This window comes from Penicillium citrinum, assembly GCF_028827155.1.
Source record: "Penicillium citrinum strain IBT 23319 chromosome Unknown utg000001l:1.0-4955037.0:1.0-4956770.0, whole genome shotgun sequence".
Taxonomy (NCBI): Eukaryota; Fungi; Ascomycota; class Eurotiomycetes; order Eurotiales; family Aspergillaceae; genus Penicillium; species Penicillium citrinum.
In genome coordinates, this window is record NW_026622686.1 from 1993903 (window position 1) to 2009599 (window position 15697).

A 15697-nucleotide genomic window follows, 5' to 3' on the forward strand; every position below is an offset into this window, starting at 1 on the left:
TTGCCGATGGTGCCATGCTTGTTGTATGTACTATGTACAGTATGGAGTGCTGCTGGCAGGGGTATTGGAGACAATATGATGTTCGAAGTATAATATTTTAAAATAACCCCTACATATCTCGGGCCGTGTTCCTGTGACTTTGCTTCTGCAGCACTGTTTCGACGGTGTTAATATAATGCCATCCATCATGGCTTTATTGCCTCGAGAGCCTGGCGATGTCGATATCGATCGCAGTTTACAGAACTGGAACTATGCTTGCCAGTCATTATGTATTATTTTCATGACTTTGTTCTTCGGCCTACGAGTTTATACTCGTTTCTTTATTCTGAATGGGTTTGGAAAGGAAGACTGTTAGTTTAGTTCGTGGCCATTCTATCGACACAGCGGCTAATTTGTTCCAAACCTGCAGGGGCCTGTATGGCAGCATGGGTATTATTCCGTTTTCTCCATTTTGAGTATCTTCACTAATGCTCTAGCAAAGTTCCTCGGCGTCTGCTATTCCATTATAGGTCTCATTAGTATGGAATTCGATTTCGTTTTACAGGAGACTCCTTTGCTAACGAAATTCTAGTGGGACACTACGGAGGAGGGCTTCACCTCGACGACGTACCAACCGAAAATTTAATTCCTTTTTTAAAAGTAAGTAATACCTAGTAATTTCCGCCTTTTCAGTCCGGTCAATTGACATTCATGCGATGGATCACAGACCGTTTATGTGACAATGGTCATGTACGGACCTACAGCGTATATAACCAAATTTTGCCTTCTATGGATCATGACCCGCGTATTCAGCCCCTTTCGCAAAGCCGTCATCTTCATCTATGTCTTTATGGGAGTGATGCTTGCCTACTACATCCCAGCCGTTATTGTCAAGATCAGACTCTGCAACCCAATATCCAAGTTTTGGAACGATGATATTGAAGGAAGCTGCATGGATCAGAATGCTATCATCATGGCAGATGCTATCATCAGTGTTTCGAGTGACCTGATCGTCCTTTTGCTGCCTCTTCCCCTAACTATTAGTCTTCAAATGCCTGCCAAGAAAAAGATGAGAGTCATCGCTATTCTCGGTGCCGGTGGCTTGGCTGTCGCATCCAGTATCATTCGGTTGGTAATGACCGTGGTAAACGCTGGGAGCAAAGACACCACACTCGCTTTTATGAGAGTCAACATGCTTGGGTAAGTTAGGATCCAACTTTTCAGCTCGTTGGGAAAGCTGTACTGACATTCAAATCCTCACATAGAAATGCTGAGGTTTCCATCGGAGTTATCTGCACCTGTCTTCCCGCACTCTCTGCCTTAATGATGAAGATATACCACGAATACTCGAGTAACAAAGCCACAACCCACCCTTCGGATTACAAACTGGACACCCTACGAAACCAAAGCAAGACCCAACGCAGTACAAAACAAGCCAGTGTTCGAGAGACAGAATCCGATGAAGATGTGCTCATGTTCAATGCACAAGGAAACCCGAGGATTGAGACTACCATTCACGTGGAAAACGAAAGACAAAACAGCTCACGGACTTCGCCTTTTGGGGGCATTGGGATCACTAGAACAGTTGATGTCGATGTTTCTTCCTCTTTAGGTCATTCACAAGCTTAGATGGGGCCATCTCGTAAGTGGAAATCGATGAAATACCAGAGTATTATCAGAAGAACCACCGTTTCCATCATTTGGTCCATTTCTCCGAATCTATACGAGTACGCGTTTACTATAAAAATCGAGATTCATCTACCTTATACCCAACATATAATCGAAAGCGAAACAATCTACCAAATTATTTCAGTTCTTCTTATCAAGAATGCAATGTAATAAAGTCTCGGAAACAGAATCATTCAATTCAAAGCTCAATCAATCCGACGCAGCCTAACTAAGAACGCAACGTCTATGTAGGCACTTGGAACCTGCAAAAAGCCGCGCCAATAAAAATAAGACGAAGGAGGTACGGCGTACAGTCATAGGAAATCAAGTAAAACACGCCCATAGCAGTAAATAAATGGTAAAGACACACACACCAAACATAGATCTCAGTTATTTGACACGGTGGTCATGGATATGCCGGCCCTGACCCTTATTCTTGTCTCTGACCCCCCGCTGACCCTCCCGTTGGTCCTGCCGCTGGCCCTAACCTTAACATTCACGGTACAACACAAACATGTTTCGGCGTAGTCCCTTGTTGGGAAAATTCAGGAAGAGGATACCACATGCCACTCGGCTGGCCTTGCACCCACTCTACAGTAAGAGGTGGACGCAAGAATACGGGTGGTCGTACAAGGTCCGGTCTTATGCGTGGCAGCATATCCCTTGATGTTATATCCATTTTCTTTTCACCAATATATAGAGTCGCATTTTCCTCAGGGGCTGTTGCGGCATATAACATTTTCTGTAACCATGGGCCACTCAATATTTTGGAGGGCAACCAGGTGTATTTGAATCTGCATTGAATACAGCACAGGCTATAGTTGTCTAATCTGCCATTTTCACTTCACGGTCATTGTCATCTTTACCTAACATATTAACTTCTACGGCAATGACTTCATAAACAAGGTCACTGCCGTCTGCTTGATGGAAATCCTGGTAACCCATCAAATGTTTCAATGGAGAAGTGCTGATTTGTATATCGCCTCCCATAAGCTCTACCATATCATCATGATATATGCACATCATAGAGCTTCCTGTATCATCCAAAAACCTCAAGTTATATTCCGGATATGCTTCTCCATTTGCATCCATCGCGCCACTGAATGTATCCAGTCGAACAGCTAGATCTATCTAACATAGAAAATTAGCTATATTCGACGCACAAGGTTGAAAGAAAAAGAATAATTCAAATCCAGAACTTACATGAAACTCCCCGGCGTTGTTGGCAGAAGCTTTGCATTTGCAGACAAGTTGTTTCGGCTCCAGAGGATAGATCTATACAGTTTTGATTAGAGAAAAACTCCAAATAACATTAATTCAATTATCGGTGGTTTGTCAAACAAATATAAATATTTGGAAATCTGTAAACTACTAGAGTAAGTTAGGAACTTATTCTTTCCACCCGAAATCCTCCATCGCCTCAATTTTCCGGAGTATTCAACTTCGCAAATGTTTTAAATGAAGATGGTTCTCCACCTGCAATTATTTTGTCCTAGCACCAGTAAGTTATTTGGTAATATTACTCGAGTCCAAAACTTCCATACCCAGCACCACTAAATTGCATTATCATACCATTCGAGTTCTCCATTGTTGCAAGCATGTTGATAAGCTCTTTACATGGATCCCCGATCTCTTTAAGACGGTTTTGTATTAGTCAGAGAGATGCCATTCATTTAACTAATGAAAGCTCAGCTTTTACCAGGAAACTGATTCATCAACGCGCTAAAAACCATTGTTAGCTATTTTTTTTTTTCAAATAATTAGATGGGGTCCTTACGGCTGTGCATCTCTGGCCCTTTTCAATCTTTCCAGCTACCTCTTGAAGGTTTCCTTGTTGTAGACTACATCCTCGATTCTTTCTTCGCATCTTTGAATCCGTCCATCCCAATCATCGGGAGCGAAATCGGTATCGTCTCGATTGATATTTCTACTAATGGTTCTTCCAGAAGATAATTTGGCATGCTTTCACTTTGGATCGAAAACAGTTTCACCACTTATACACAGAGATTGAATCTCGAACCCTTCTTAGAAACCTACTATACCTATTGCGACCCCGTGTCTTGGCAGAACTTCAATATAAGCGTAAAAAACTGCCTGGAAATAGATTTTCTATTGAACTTGTATGGCGATAGCAGGTTCACGAGTGGTAGCGGTGGGGGCCTTTAGGCTTGAATTGAGCTGACGGGCGGCTTTCTTACAGTAGATTTTCTGATAAGCCAGGGCTACTTCTGCCCAGGTGTAATCAAGTGTTTCACTAATACACTACAATTCTGCCCTACACGCCTGGGCGACTACATTACCGACAAATTTGTATCTACCAATGGGACCTAGTAGTATCTTATCACAGTCGTCGACGTCATGACAAACTTATAACCCGTTTAACTTAATTTTTATAAGCTACGCACCCGGACATTAACTTGCGGGCGATTTCCCGCATCATTGAACTCATGCTACAAAATGTCAGTACAAGCAGAAGCCTACTTTGAAACTCAAACACGACTGACGGCCTGGACCGACGAGCTTGAATTTCTCGGGTACATTCTGTGCGAACTTATCGATGCTGATGGGTTGAGTACGAGAGGATACCGATGCCATCAGGCAGCTGATCTGCCAGCTATAGTTGATATTGTTCGGCTGCAATTGAAGGAACCCAATGGCAGCCTTGCCAAAGTTATGAAAGAAGACGAACTCAAAACTCTCCGTCAGTTATTGACGAAGGCGAAGCAAATTCGAAACAACATGGCGCATCATACAACTCAAAATGAGAACAGACTTGAAGTTCTTGAAAACACAAAGCGGAATTTGTGTGATTTGCTCGAGTACGCTATCAAGATGACTGCAATGGAGCATGGAATAAGCCAGGTTTGCTTTACTATTGAACTAGATTCCAAACTTGTACTCATAACGTCCTTGACAGATCAGTTGGTCTCCGTGCCATCACGTGTGCAAAGCATATACAGAAAGAAATGAGCTCTCAATTGTGATGGTTCCGCTGAATGGAGAATCTTTGCTATCTCTTCGTCAAAGAGTTCTTCGAGATCACGACATCACCCAGTCAAAACCGATTGATCGTCGTCCAAAGAGTATAGCAACTGAAGAAAGCCGTCAAAGACAGAAAGATGACTATGAAGCTGCTGTCACCAGAAGAAGGCAAAAGCAAGAGCGACATATGGCCGTACAGTCCAACCATCTTACCGAAAAGCTTCAAAAACTGGAACAGAGATTCAATAAGTCTCGGGAGCTTCGTTTTACTCAAATAAACGTCGTAAAGGAGCAGATGAGAACAGAAAAGGAAATTTTTCGTCGCCAGAGAACAGAGATCCTTCAAAAGAGGGTATTGCAACCGGTCAGTGGGGAAGAAACCTTGTCAATCACAGTTTTTCTTGCAATCAGCTCCCCACTCTGGATACCTGGTATGGTCATCTACTACCTATACAAGAAATATTATGTTTAGCCACACATTCAATTTGATTTTCTGTCGTGAGACCAATTTTCGGAGATACTGTGATACATTCCAATCTCCTGTAGTTCGTTTATCAAGAACTGTTAGATAGAAGGCATGGCCAAATCCGTATACTTTATCTATCTCACAAACGTTCAATTTGCTCTTGTGCGAAACGGAGATTTTACATATCCATTCTTTGTTTAAAGTATATACTCATCAATTTCACTTTGATACATACTGCACTCTCCGCTATATTTCAACTTTCATACCAGTTTTCAATTTCAATATCGATTACCTAAATGTTGATGCAATGTTGAACAGTAAGACTTATCACTCAATGAGGGTTGCTACCATCTAGGCACGAAGATGAAGCAAACATAGAGGGCGTGCTACCAGGGGCAAAAATGAATGAAGTGAAGTAGGTGTGATCAAGTTTAATGTTATGTATCAAACAGAGCCCCACATGTTGCAGTCTTTCAATACAATTCAGCACATGAAATAAGGCTAAGCAAAATAAAGATTACCGGGTTCCATCAAATGGTTCGAGAAAGAATCTCCGTGTGCAAGTGGAGAAACTGATTTCGATCCTGGTGTAGCATCAGGGTGGTCTAGAGAATCTGTGACTTCACTGAGAGGCCGGATTCTGCCTCTCTTGAAAGATGCATATGATCCTAGTCCGTCTGGCATGTTGGGAAAGACGAATCGAGATGAAAAGTAGTAATAGCAAGCTTGTAAAAGACACTTTAAAACCTGACGAGGCTTTAGAGTAGCTGCTGTTGAGCGAACTCGAGGTTGAAGATACCCCTCGCTACTAGCGATACGAAGGCTCTTATGGCTAGGTATACTCAATTGTGGATAAAGAAGCCAAAAAGTTCTGAGCCAAGATCTCTGATAAATGGCGATCTGAAAGAAGGTCTCTTTTCATTATTTCATTGAATGAGAAGAACAATAGGGCAAAAGTCTTTGGTAGTTTGTCAATGTACGGCTCGGGACTAGAGCAGGTCGTATGGCTCCTGAATCGAATTCATTATCCAACTAGTATCACTTGAGCCATCAAAGCGAGCCATTTTGTATAGTAAATATCCAGATATATACCGAGACAGCGGACGTGCAGGATAACGAAAACTCGACAGGATTCAACTCTTGGGATTAGTATAGTTACAGAATTTCGAAGAACAATGGTTCAAGTAATAAAGACGGTGGTCTAAACAAAAAGAAAGATAATACCTCTAACAACTCCAAGAGAGGCATGAGTGTTTCATTCTATGTGCTCTTTGAACACTAGAATTTGTAAAAGAAGAAACTAAACTCTCTTTCATGTCCACCATCGACGACAAAAACGCCGAGGCTAAACCTGTGTGGACATGGCAGGGGTACTAGATAATTTGCCTCGTTCAATGAATTATCCTCCCACCGGTTCTATCAGATGTCGAGGCCAGTACAATACAATCTTCGGAATTAGCACCAAGGGAATATATGATTTCTTTCAGCTTCAGTCTTAATTTCGATGAAATAGAGTGAAAGATTCCTAAGACTACGGCAGCTAGCTCACCAACCGTGGAATCTTTCGCCGCTAGCTATTCGCAACTTGAAAGAGATGGCCTGTCAAATACCAAGGAGAACGACTTCCAATTCTCAAAGGATCTCGAAGTAAAACCGTCGCATGAAATAGTATCAAAGAAACCCCTTACACAAGAGTATCCGAATATCGAAATGGTACTCGTATGCGCTCCATCGAACAATACTAGGCTTTCAAGCCTAACTTCAATTTCATTCAACTATGTTCATAAATTCATATCTACAATTCCACACCAGAGTCACGAGACCACTGGCCCGAAATTTGAAAAAAAAGGGTATCAAAAGCAGCATATAGCTTAGTCCATGCGCTTGTACAGCTTGGCCTTGCTGGTTCCCGCAGACGGAGCGCAACAAGCACCCGTCGTTTCTGGGTGAAGAGTGGACTTGTTGAAGGTTTGTGCGGATTGCGGGACATCCAAAGCAGGGTTCTTAGTGAAGAATCCATCAGGTTTCAACATGACGCTAACACGCTCCATTGGCATGATTGGAAAGTCTTCAATGCGAGGGTTATGAGTGAGACCGAAAGCTATACGGGAGTTAGTGTATGGGTCCAAGGTGGAGAAAGAAGATCGAATAGAGACTTACTGTGCCAGAGAACTACGTCCTCATTCTCGGTATTGTCCTTACGCTGAATCCATGTTTCGACTCCCTCAGCTCGACGGCTTTGATTGGTGAACTCACCAGCAGCATACAGTTCATCATCCTGATACTTGGTGACCCAAATAGGTTTCGTGGCGAATTCGGCTCGTCGGTAACCGAGGGCATTCTTGTTCACGAGAAGCATTTGGCTGGGTGCTGTTTGAAGCTTATAGGCCACTGGTTTATATGTGATGGGATTATTGATTGAATCGTTGCGAATTTTAAACACGCGGTGACGGTCAACACTGGTATTTGCTGTGCCGGAAGTGTTCATGACCGTGGACTCGGTAGTGTAGCCCACGAGCCAGGGATTACTATCATCTTCCGGCATCGGTACACTGTCTTCGTAGTAGACAGTATTTTTGAACCCATCGATTGCAGGATCAATCCGGAAGGAAAACATATGCTGGTGGAATGGAGCCATGACACCTGGTCCCACATTTGTGCCCCAGGGAACAGTCTGCCCGTTTTCATTATCGAATGGGACGGTAGAGAGGATTCCAGTGGCGCGGACTTCAAGTTCAACATTACCTGCCTGGTCGAAGATGTATGCAAAAATGTATTCGTAGTTTGCAACGGTACAGATCATTTGGAGAACCAATTGGCGATTACGCACGACTGTAGCCGCACCTGAGCGGTAGTTGGTGTGTTTGTGTTGTAAGCCATTGTCTTGTTCGTGCATGCAGATCACGTTCTTGAGTTGGACAGGGTTTCCTTTGGAGTCATTGCGATAGCCATCGAAATATTTGATATGGCCCAGGCAATCACATCCAAGAGAAAGCTGATTGGCATTCATGCCAAAACCGGTGTCACCGACGTCGAATGCCTGTTTTCGGTGATAAGGAGCACGAGGATCTTTAGTTGCATTAGCGAATGAAAGAAAAGAAAGCCGGGGACAAAAGACATACCGCCATATGGCACAGTCATTTCGGAAACTGCAAGACGATAAAAGACATTACGATTATCGTACGTGATGTTATAAATGACAAGACCCTCTCTGATATTGAAACCGAGACGGAAACGCCACTTCTGCCAATATACAGAGTTCCCATCCGCTGTATAAGAGGGTCCCTCTGGCTGTTGAACAATGTAAGGCTTCAGATCTGTTCTCACGGGTTCATCCAAAAGATCATGAGCGTATTGGATACCCTTAACAGGTTTCCATGGCTGTGTTTGAGTGGTTTGGAAATCAGGACCACCGGGGAGATAATCCATACGGACTAGCTCATGGGTAAGGCCATCGAATACAGGAGAGAACTTGCATGGTAGGGAATAGTGGTTATTCTGGGGGTGATCGACCTCAATCAAATACATGAAGCATTGAAAGAGTCTCCGTGACTCGTTCTCGTTATCTGTTCCATACATCCATGGGTCATTGCAAACAGTCACACCGGGAGGTAATTGCATCTTCTCGATTTCAGCAAGGACTGCGGGGTGTCTCATGCACATCTCTTCAATTTCGGTGATTTCATCGGGGTCAATCGGTCCCTAGAACAAACCAATTTATTAGACAGTGATTCTTTACCATGACTCATTCCTTCGACGAGAGGGTTTATACATACTTGCACCTCACGTGGCAGTTCTTTCGCATATACAATGGTCCGCTTGTCGGCGTTCAGAACTGCCTTGTAAAATGCGCCAGTGTCGAGGCGATGGAACAAGGTATAAAGAAGACGGGCTGGCGGAGAAGGAAGAGGACGCCGTAGGCGCTCGGCCTCGATATATGGTAAGACATCTTTCTTTATAGGTTCATTCACATCAATTCGCTTATAGCGTAGCTCCACGCCAGGGAAAGTCGCTTCCAATATACGGACTGCGAGTTTGATCTCGTCCGGAGAGATTGGGTCGAAGGGATGCCGAGCTCCAGTCACCATCGTTAGATACGTATATGTAATCAAAAGACTGAAAAGATTTATTTCAAAGATTAAAGAGGAGAAAGACGAGACAAAAAGACGAAATGCTGCGAGTCTGGGGAAATTGGGGTTTGAGGGGAAAAAGCGGGCAAATTTAAAGGTCGCGCGTATCTTTTTTTTCTTATCGCGGACGATCTGGTTGGACTTTCTCGATTTGGATTAGTGCGGGTTCTCCAAGGGGGTGTGGGTAACCACAGGCGGGGATGGTACAGGCGATTGAATCATAGTCGAGAATGTGCTATGATCTTTCTCGGATTCAGGTCGGAGAAGCCAATCAGCTCTAAACTATTCTTTCACATATCAAATATCAATATATGCAGGCAATAATTCTCCGGTCAAATGTTTGTTTTCCGAACGACGTCCCTGGCAGGCGATAAGATCACGTGATGGCGCATGCTTACCCTAATCGGGAATAGCGGGCTGGCTATCAATTCTATCAATTCGCGGGGAAAAAAAGGTCTCGTTGCGAGCTTCACTCTTCTTCCAGAATGACAACTTACGCCGATACTGGCTGGGTAGAGTCTTCGGAGATTCCCGGAAAGATACCGACAAAGAAGATCCGGAGTCGGCAATCTGGGACTGCATGGACTCGATCAGGATGTATCACTTGTAAGAGACGTCGTAAAGGTTGCGACAAAGCCAAACCGAGGTAAGTATTTTGGGCTGGTTCGATTAACTTCAGAAAATTGCTGACTATTTTATAGCTGCAACAATTGTATCAAGCAGGGTCGAACTTGTGAGGGTTATGGAGATCTTTGGGTACAACCGCTGGGACCGTCGGCGCAAGTCTTCAGCCAGCCGTCTGCAGAAACTCCGAAACGACGACGACTGAGTGGTACATCAGCACAGTCACCTTCATCAACATCATCGCCATGCTCGGAATCATGGTTTCAAATGCAGCTATCACCTAGCACATTCTCGCCAACTCCATCGGTGTCACCTTCACCACGGGGGCGAATTATCGACTTGGACGATAAGGCAGACTACGAGCAGCCAGAAAACTACCCAACCGAAAACTCACCAAGTCCAAACGACATCCTGACAATGATTCCACGTTCACACAGCCTCATCAGCCACCTTGGTGATCACGAAACACATTACCTGCAATACCACGTGGAATTTGGTTCCCGACTTCTCGCCAATCTCGAAAGTGACGATAACCCACTACGATCATTGCTAATCCCCCGCGCAATCTCCTCACCTCTTTTAATGAAAGCTGTATGCGCAGTTTCTGCCCTCCACCTCGCCAACCGTTCGGCGGGGTTCAGCGCACAGACTGCCGCTGCAGGATTTTATGGCCGAGCTCTTAGCGGTATCCGGAGTGCAATCGCCGATAGCTCCGCAAATGGTCTTTCAGATGATACCATGTTAGCAGTTGGACTGCTATGTAAGTATGAAGTTGTCCGTGGAAGTGTGAAACAATGGGTCGTACACTTGAATGCTTTGCAAAGGTTGATTGCCTCTCGTGGTGGATTGGTGGCAATGGACCGTGATGCTGCAGAATTCCTCCGAGGATTGTAAGTCTAGCAATCGGACTAGAACTGACGGATTTCAATGCTAATGAAGGTTCAGATATGTTTATGCATATAATATGGCTCGAATCAGTAATCGTAAACGGATCACACCAAGCGAGGACTTCGCAACACACACAGACCTTGGTCCACCCAGACTCGACATATATATCGGCTATACAGAGCAAATCCTCAACCTCTGCGCAAAAATAGTTGAACTTCCTTTCCTGCAACACGATACCATTTCTCTTCGTCTTGCAGTTGCTTCCATGTACGTATCGTTTCGCCAATCAAACTCGCATTCACTAACTGTCCCAGAAACGACTCCCTCCTCACCTGGTCTCACACAAACACCCATTATATCATTCCCCAAGGACTCACCAACGAAAGTCTAAGCCGCCTCCAACTAGTTGCAGAATGTTTCCGCGACGCAGCATTCATATATCTTCACTCAATCCTCGAACGAATGGCAACACATCCACCACCAGCAGTCAGGTCCGACGTCTCAGATATCCTAAACCTCCAAGACTACAAATCTTTAATCTCACTCCCCAAACAAACCGCCGTGGACAAATGTCTATCCCGCATTGAATCACTCCACTTAGATGATCATTGCGAGTACTCAGCACTTACATTCCCACTTTTCATATCAGGATGTGAGAGCGAAGTTTTCGCGCACAGGGATCTGGTCGTCGAGTCACTTAGCAAATTACAAAGTAATTTCGGAATCGGAAATACCCAGCGTGCAAAGGAAGTTCTTCGAATCCTCTGGTCAAGAAGGGATGGGTATATTCCAGATCCCTCGAATACGATCAGATCAGGAAAGATCAATCTACATTGGTTTGATGTTCTGGAAGAATTACAGTGGGATCTGACTCTGGCATGAAGTCAGCTTATTTCAAGCTGTATTTGCTTTTTTTTCTTGGGAACCCCTCCACAACAAGAATCACGTTTATGTAAATGTACTTGTTTACAGCATAGAATTGTATTATATAGCAATGAGAAATGCGATGTTCAAATACTATAGTAGTGAATTGAATTGAAATTCAGTAGGGTATTTAAAACCGTATTCGAATACTTTCATCCCATCATATCCAAAGAAGACTCCAGCAAAACAACACAAGTCCTCACCCCAAGCAAGGAGATTCATACAATACCAGGATACCATCCGAAATAAAAGACGTACAGGATTACTATCAACTAAGTCCCATATTTACCTCATCACTCAAACCAAACTCTCGCTCTGCTCTTTCAGTACCACCTGCCGCCCGCGTCGCCCATCGATCGAGACGATCTTGAGAACTTGCAATCTCTTTTTCCCGAGCACTCGTACTAGTACTATCACTAGTAGCAATACTCCCCTCACGAGCACTATATTGTGATGGTTTCCGGGAGTTGATCGGGCGTGCCGGTGTGCCTCGTCCATTACTCGCAGGGGCATCTGCCGTAGAGGTGTAATTTGAGCTTGTCGATCGACCAACATCAACAGAACCGCCACTACTAGCACGCTCTTTATCCTTGCTACCACCGCTGCTAAACCAGCGCCGACGGCGGGATTTGAGAGGCGTAGAGTTGGAGAGGGAGGTTGTCGGTTCCTCGGGGTCCTTTTCATTGCTTTCCTTTTCCTTTTCGAGGGCTTGCGTTAAGGCTGAGACTGTCTCTTCAGAGGCGTTGTTGCTTTCTTGTGCCACTTCGACTAGTTCGGCATCTCGGTACCATTTGCGGCGGCGCGTGTATCGGTCCCAACCATCTTGGCCACGGCGTCCATCATTCCACTGGTGGTATTTCTTAGTGATCAAGTAGAGACTTTAAGCTGAAAATGTTCATACCTTATTATCATAGTAGACCCATCCCTCCACATTGGACGTCTTCGAGTCCGATTTATTGGTAGAGCTATCAGCACCCTCGATGCGCCATTCACTTCCCTCCACCCAGCGCCATTTAGAATCCCCGGTCTTAACCTCTGGAAGTTCAAAGGAGTCCTTCGGTGGGACGGAATTCAAGTGTTCGTCAGTCCAAGCACCTCTTTCAGCAGGGAACAAAGAATATGTCCACCCAATTCCCAGCCATCGCCGTTGGTTCTCATATACCACAAAAGTGAAACGAACCCCAGAGGCATCTCCACGTCGCCGTGTCGCGATATTCAAGCCCAACCCCTGGGCTTGGGCCTTTTGCACGCTTGGTCCATCTGCCACCGAAAGACCAGTGAGAAATCCGCAAAGACGGCGTACAGCACGAGACCGCCAGAGAATAACACGTGAGACTCGAGCTGGACGTGAGTGATAGGTGAGAATTATCGTACCGACTGTCATCACAACACGACGGGTGGTAATTAAGTAAAGCGGAGGAAGAGTCAACCCGATCCAAATCGGGGTAACTAGCAAGATACGGAGAAAAAGAGCTGTCAAAGCCGGACGTGTAGTTGCCGACGTTGCTGTACGTTGAGTAGAGAGGAAATCGGTCAAATCGAGTAAAGGTTCAAGTAGGATATTGCATCTTGTTGTGAAGGTGCGAAGTGTCTCAACAATATCATCCAAGCTCTTCTGATGACGCGTCGTTGTATCTGAAGGGACCTTTCCCTGGTGCTTTTCTCCGGTCGTTGTCGTCGATGAGAGGGGCGAGTAACGTCGTCCATACATGCCGAGTATCAACCCAACCACCACGAGAATCGGACCTGCCCAAAGAATCACGGCATCACTATAAAGCACGACTGTCCAAAAGGTAGCCACCATTAGGAAACTTTGCCATGGATCCCCGGTTGTCCATGTTAAGAGACCGGCGAACTTGTTCAACGGTAAGAGGAAAGGATGCGAGTAGGCGAGAGCCCTGGTGATGGGCGGCGGCGTAGCCACCAAAAGAGGTGACTTGCGATGCACGATGACGCTGGAACGTTGGCGGGAGGTCAAGGCTGAACCGGAAATGGTTGAAGGGGAGAAAGCAGCGATTGTCGGAGGCTGAGAATCAGACTGGCCATCCTGCATAGGCGTTGAGGGTGCCATGGAATCGATCCACGGAAGATCTTCTGTGGAAGTCAGTCAGTATATATAAACAAGCAGCAAACAGCGAGCAGCAAGCAGCAGCCTGGGGAAATAGACATACCTAGAGCTGCCATCCAATTATGGAGACTTCATGGGGGAGAATGTGTCAGCTCATCAGGCTGTGGGCGATCATGGCTTCTTAAGAGAAGAAAGGCAGAGAGAGGTTCGTCGGTTCAAAAGTGATCTGCGGGGGGGAAGGTGGGCATGTGACTGGGAAATGCCGAGTATGAGTACCCCATACAAGTTGAAGTATTTACACAAACTGGTTTATAGCTCCTATTTAATAGTATAGAATCATATATTCAATCATTAGTTGAATAAGTGTAATTAATATATTATAATATGATATAATCCAATATATACATTATAAACAATCAAGTTGAATGTATATTGTAAAGTACCACTGTTTACTGGGCTGCTCGCTCTCCGCCGACGCTAAAACGCCCACCCGAAATTTTCCCCTTCTTTTCTTCCCTTCACCTCCTTGTGATCCCCTTGGACCGTTTCCATCCTCCGCCATGGTAAGTTCATTTCCTACTAAATTCAGACCTGGATGAGAATACTTTGATAATATTATCCCTCATCTCTGAATAATTCCCCGCTGACCATCCAGGCGCACCGCATCGTTTCCCAGGTCATCGTCACCGGAGCTCGGGTCTTCGGCCGTGCCTTCACCGAGGCCTACAAACAGGCCCAAGCTGCCGGAAAACACAACGCCGGCAAGAAAGGTGGTAGTGCTTTCAGCAGTGGTTCCGGAATCACTCTCGATGAGGCCTGCAAGATTCTCAATGTCAAGCCTCCCGGTGCCGCGGAAACCAACGTCGAACATGTCATGGAACGATTCAAGAAATTGTTTGATCTGAACGATCCTCAAAAGGGTGGTAGTTTCTATCTTCAAAGCAAGATTCTACGTGCGCGCGAACGGATAGAAATGGAGATTCGTCAGGCGGAACGCAAAGTCGCGCAGGATAAAGAATTGAGTGAAGGTTGGAATCCTAAGGTTTACAAGGACCGGTGAAGCAGTTAATTCTGCACACTTCTGCACTCATGTCCTTGTCGTTTGAATCTTCGACTCTATCTCTGCGACAATTTCTGTGATGCACTGTCCTGCTCCGTGTGCAATTCTCGTCCACCCGATCTACCTTTCGCTGTCCACCCACCGATCGTCTTTTCTCGCGCGACAGAGAACTCCCAGATTCGCTCGTCTTTTGATTTGGCATAGCATGGCGTTTTATCTTTGAGGGGGTTTGTTGGAAAGATGTCTATATCTTTTTTTTATTTTTTATACGTTTTTCCATCTCTTTTCTTATAGAGTGGGAGATCTTCCATTCAGACTGCACACTTTGCAACAGTCTGGAATGATCCGATCTCTCCGGCCTCAACTCCCAAGGCCCTGTGTGTATATCATCTTTGTCCTTTCCCTTCTCCACTCCGGAAAATCTATGTACTATAGCTGTAAACTTGCACATGTTATAATGCTTACTCTAACCTCCATTCTCCAAGTCTCCATTTGCTTCATTCTATTTGATTATATACTCCGACTGTATCTGCACGACATCAAAAAAAAGTACCCGATTCTTTTTTGCCACCGCCATCCACGGCAATTGACCAACTTCCCAACTTCTTCCGAAATGCACGTTCAATTTTCATTCGCGCAGCTTTGCCCATCTAGGTAAAACTTGGCTTTCAAGGAAACTCGGAAATATGTCCTTGCATTGCATTTATTCTCCAGATGCCCACGACGAATGGCGCCATCCGGAGCGGAGTCTCGGCAAGGCAATAGTTGGATGAGAATGCCGTGTCCCACTATAATCTCCGTATCGGGAAGATTTCAATCGAGATACGCTATTCCAGCCTATTCCCTATTCTCTCCTTTCGCCTTCGGTTTTCTCTCTCTCTTTTTTTCTCCTCTCTCTTTCATCTAAT

At 45.0% G+C, this 15697-nt stretch overlaps 7 protein-coding genes across 7 annotated transcripts; 4 read left to right on the top strand and 3 right to left on the bottom strand.

The window, feature by feature from the left end:
• Positions 1–187: 187 nt before the first annotated feature.
• On the top strand, positions 188–1608 carry N7469_000745 (putative integral membrane protein; the record flags this gene model as incomplete). The annotated part of the gene is made up of 6 exons (XM_056639665.1): positions 188–350; positions 410–415; positions 477–518; positions 572–639; positions 707–1179; positions 1245–1608. The coding sequence occupies 6 exons, from the start codon at positions 188–190 to the stop codon at positions 1606–1608; spliced, it is 1116 nt and encodes a 371-aa protein (XP_056505422.1).
• Positions 1609–2472: 864 nt separating this feature from the next.
• Positions 2473–3247, bottom strand: N7469_000746 (uncharacterized protein; the record flags this gene model as incomplete). Its single annotated transcript, XM_056639666.1, has 3 exons — positions 2473–2774; positions 2851–2922; positions 3220–3247. 3 exons carry the CDS (start codon positions 3245–3247, stop codon positions 2473–2475), a joined length of 402 nt encoding a protein of 133 aa, XP_056505423.1.
• Positions 3248–4104: 857 nt separating this feature from the next.
• Positions 4105–5101, top strand: N7469_000747 (uncharacterized protein; the record flags this gene model as incomplete). The annotated part of the gene is made up of 2 exons (XM_056639667.1): positions 4105–4509; positions 4565–5101. 2 exons carry the CDS (start codon positions 4105–4107, stop codon positions 5099–5101), a joined length of 942 nt encoding a protein of 313 aa, XP_056505424.1.
• A 1865-nt stretch (positions 5102–6966) lies between these two features.
• Positions 6967–9183, bottom strand: N7469_000748 (uncharacterized protein; the record flags this gene model as incomplete). Its single annotated transcript, XM_056639668.1, has 4 exons — positions 6967–7196; positions 7256–8164; positions 8218–8797; positions 8872–9183. 4 exons carry the CDS (start codon positions 9181–9183, stop codon positions 6967–6969), a joined length of 2031 nt encoding a protein of 676 aa, XP_056505425.1.
• A 527-nt stretch (positions 9184–9710) lies between these two features.
• On the top strand, positions 9711–11619 carry N7469_000749 (Zn(II)2Cys6 transcription factor; the record flags this gene model as incomplete). The annotated part of the gene is made up of 4 exons (XM_056639669.1): positions 9711–9871; positions 9927–10739; positions 10795–11004; positions 11052–11619. The coding sequence occupies 4 exons, from the start codon at positions 9711–9713 to the stop codon at positions 11617–11619; spliced, it is 1752 nt and encodes a 583-aa protein (XP_056505426.1).
• A 310-nt stretch (positions 11620–11929) lies between these two features.
• N7469_000750 (PEX28-32 family peroxisomal membrane protein) lies at positions 11930–13845 on the bottom strand (the record flags this gene model as incomplete). The annotated part of the gene is made up of 3 exons (XM_056639670.1): positions 11930–12508; positions 12563–13755; positions 13833–13845. 3 exons carry the CDS (start codon positions 13843–13845, stop codon positions 11930–11932), a joined length of 1785 nt encoding a protein of 594 aa, XP_056505427.1.
• Positions 13846–14289: 444 nt separating this feature from the next.
• N7469_000751 (import motor complex subunit PAM16) lies at positions 14290–14789 on the top strand (the record flags this gene model as incomplete). The annotated part of the gene is made up of 2 exons (XM_056639671.1): positions 14290–14292; positions 14385–14789. 2 exons carry the CDS (start codon positions 14290–14292, stop codon positions 14787–14789), a joined length of 408 nt encoding a protein of 135 aa, XP_056505428.1.
• Between the last annotated feature and the right edge of the window lie 908 nt (positions 14790–15697).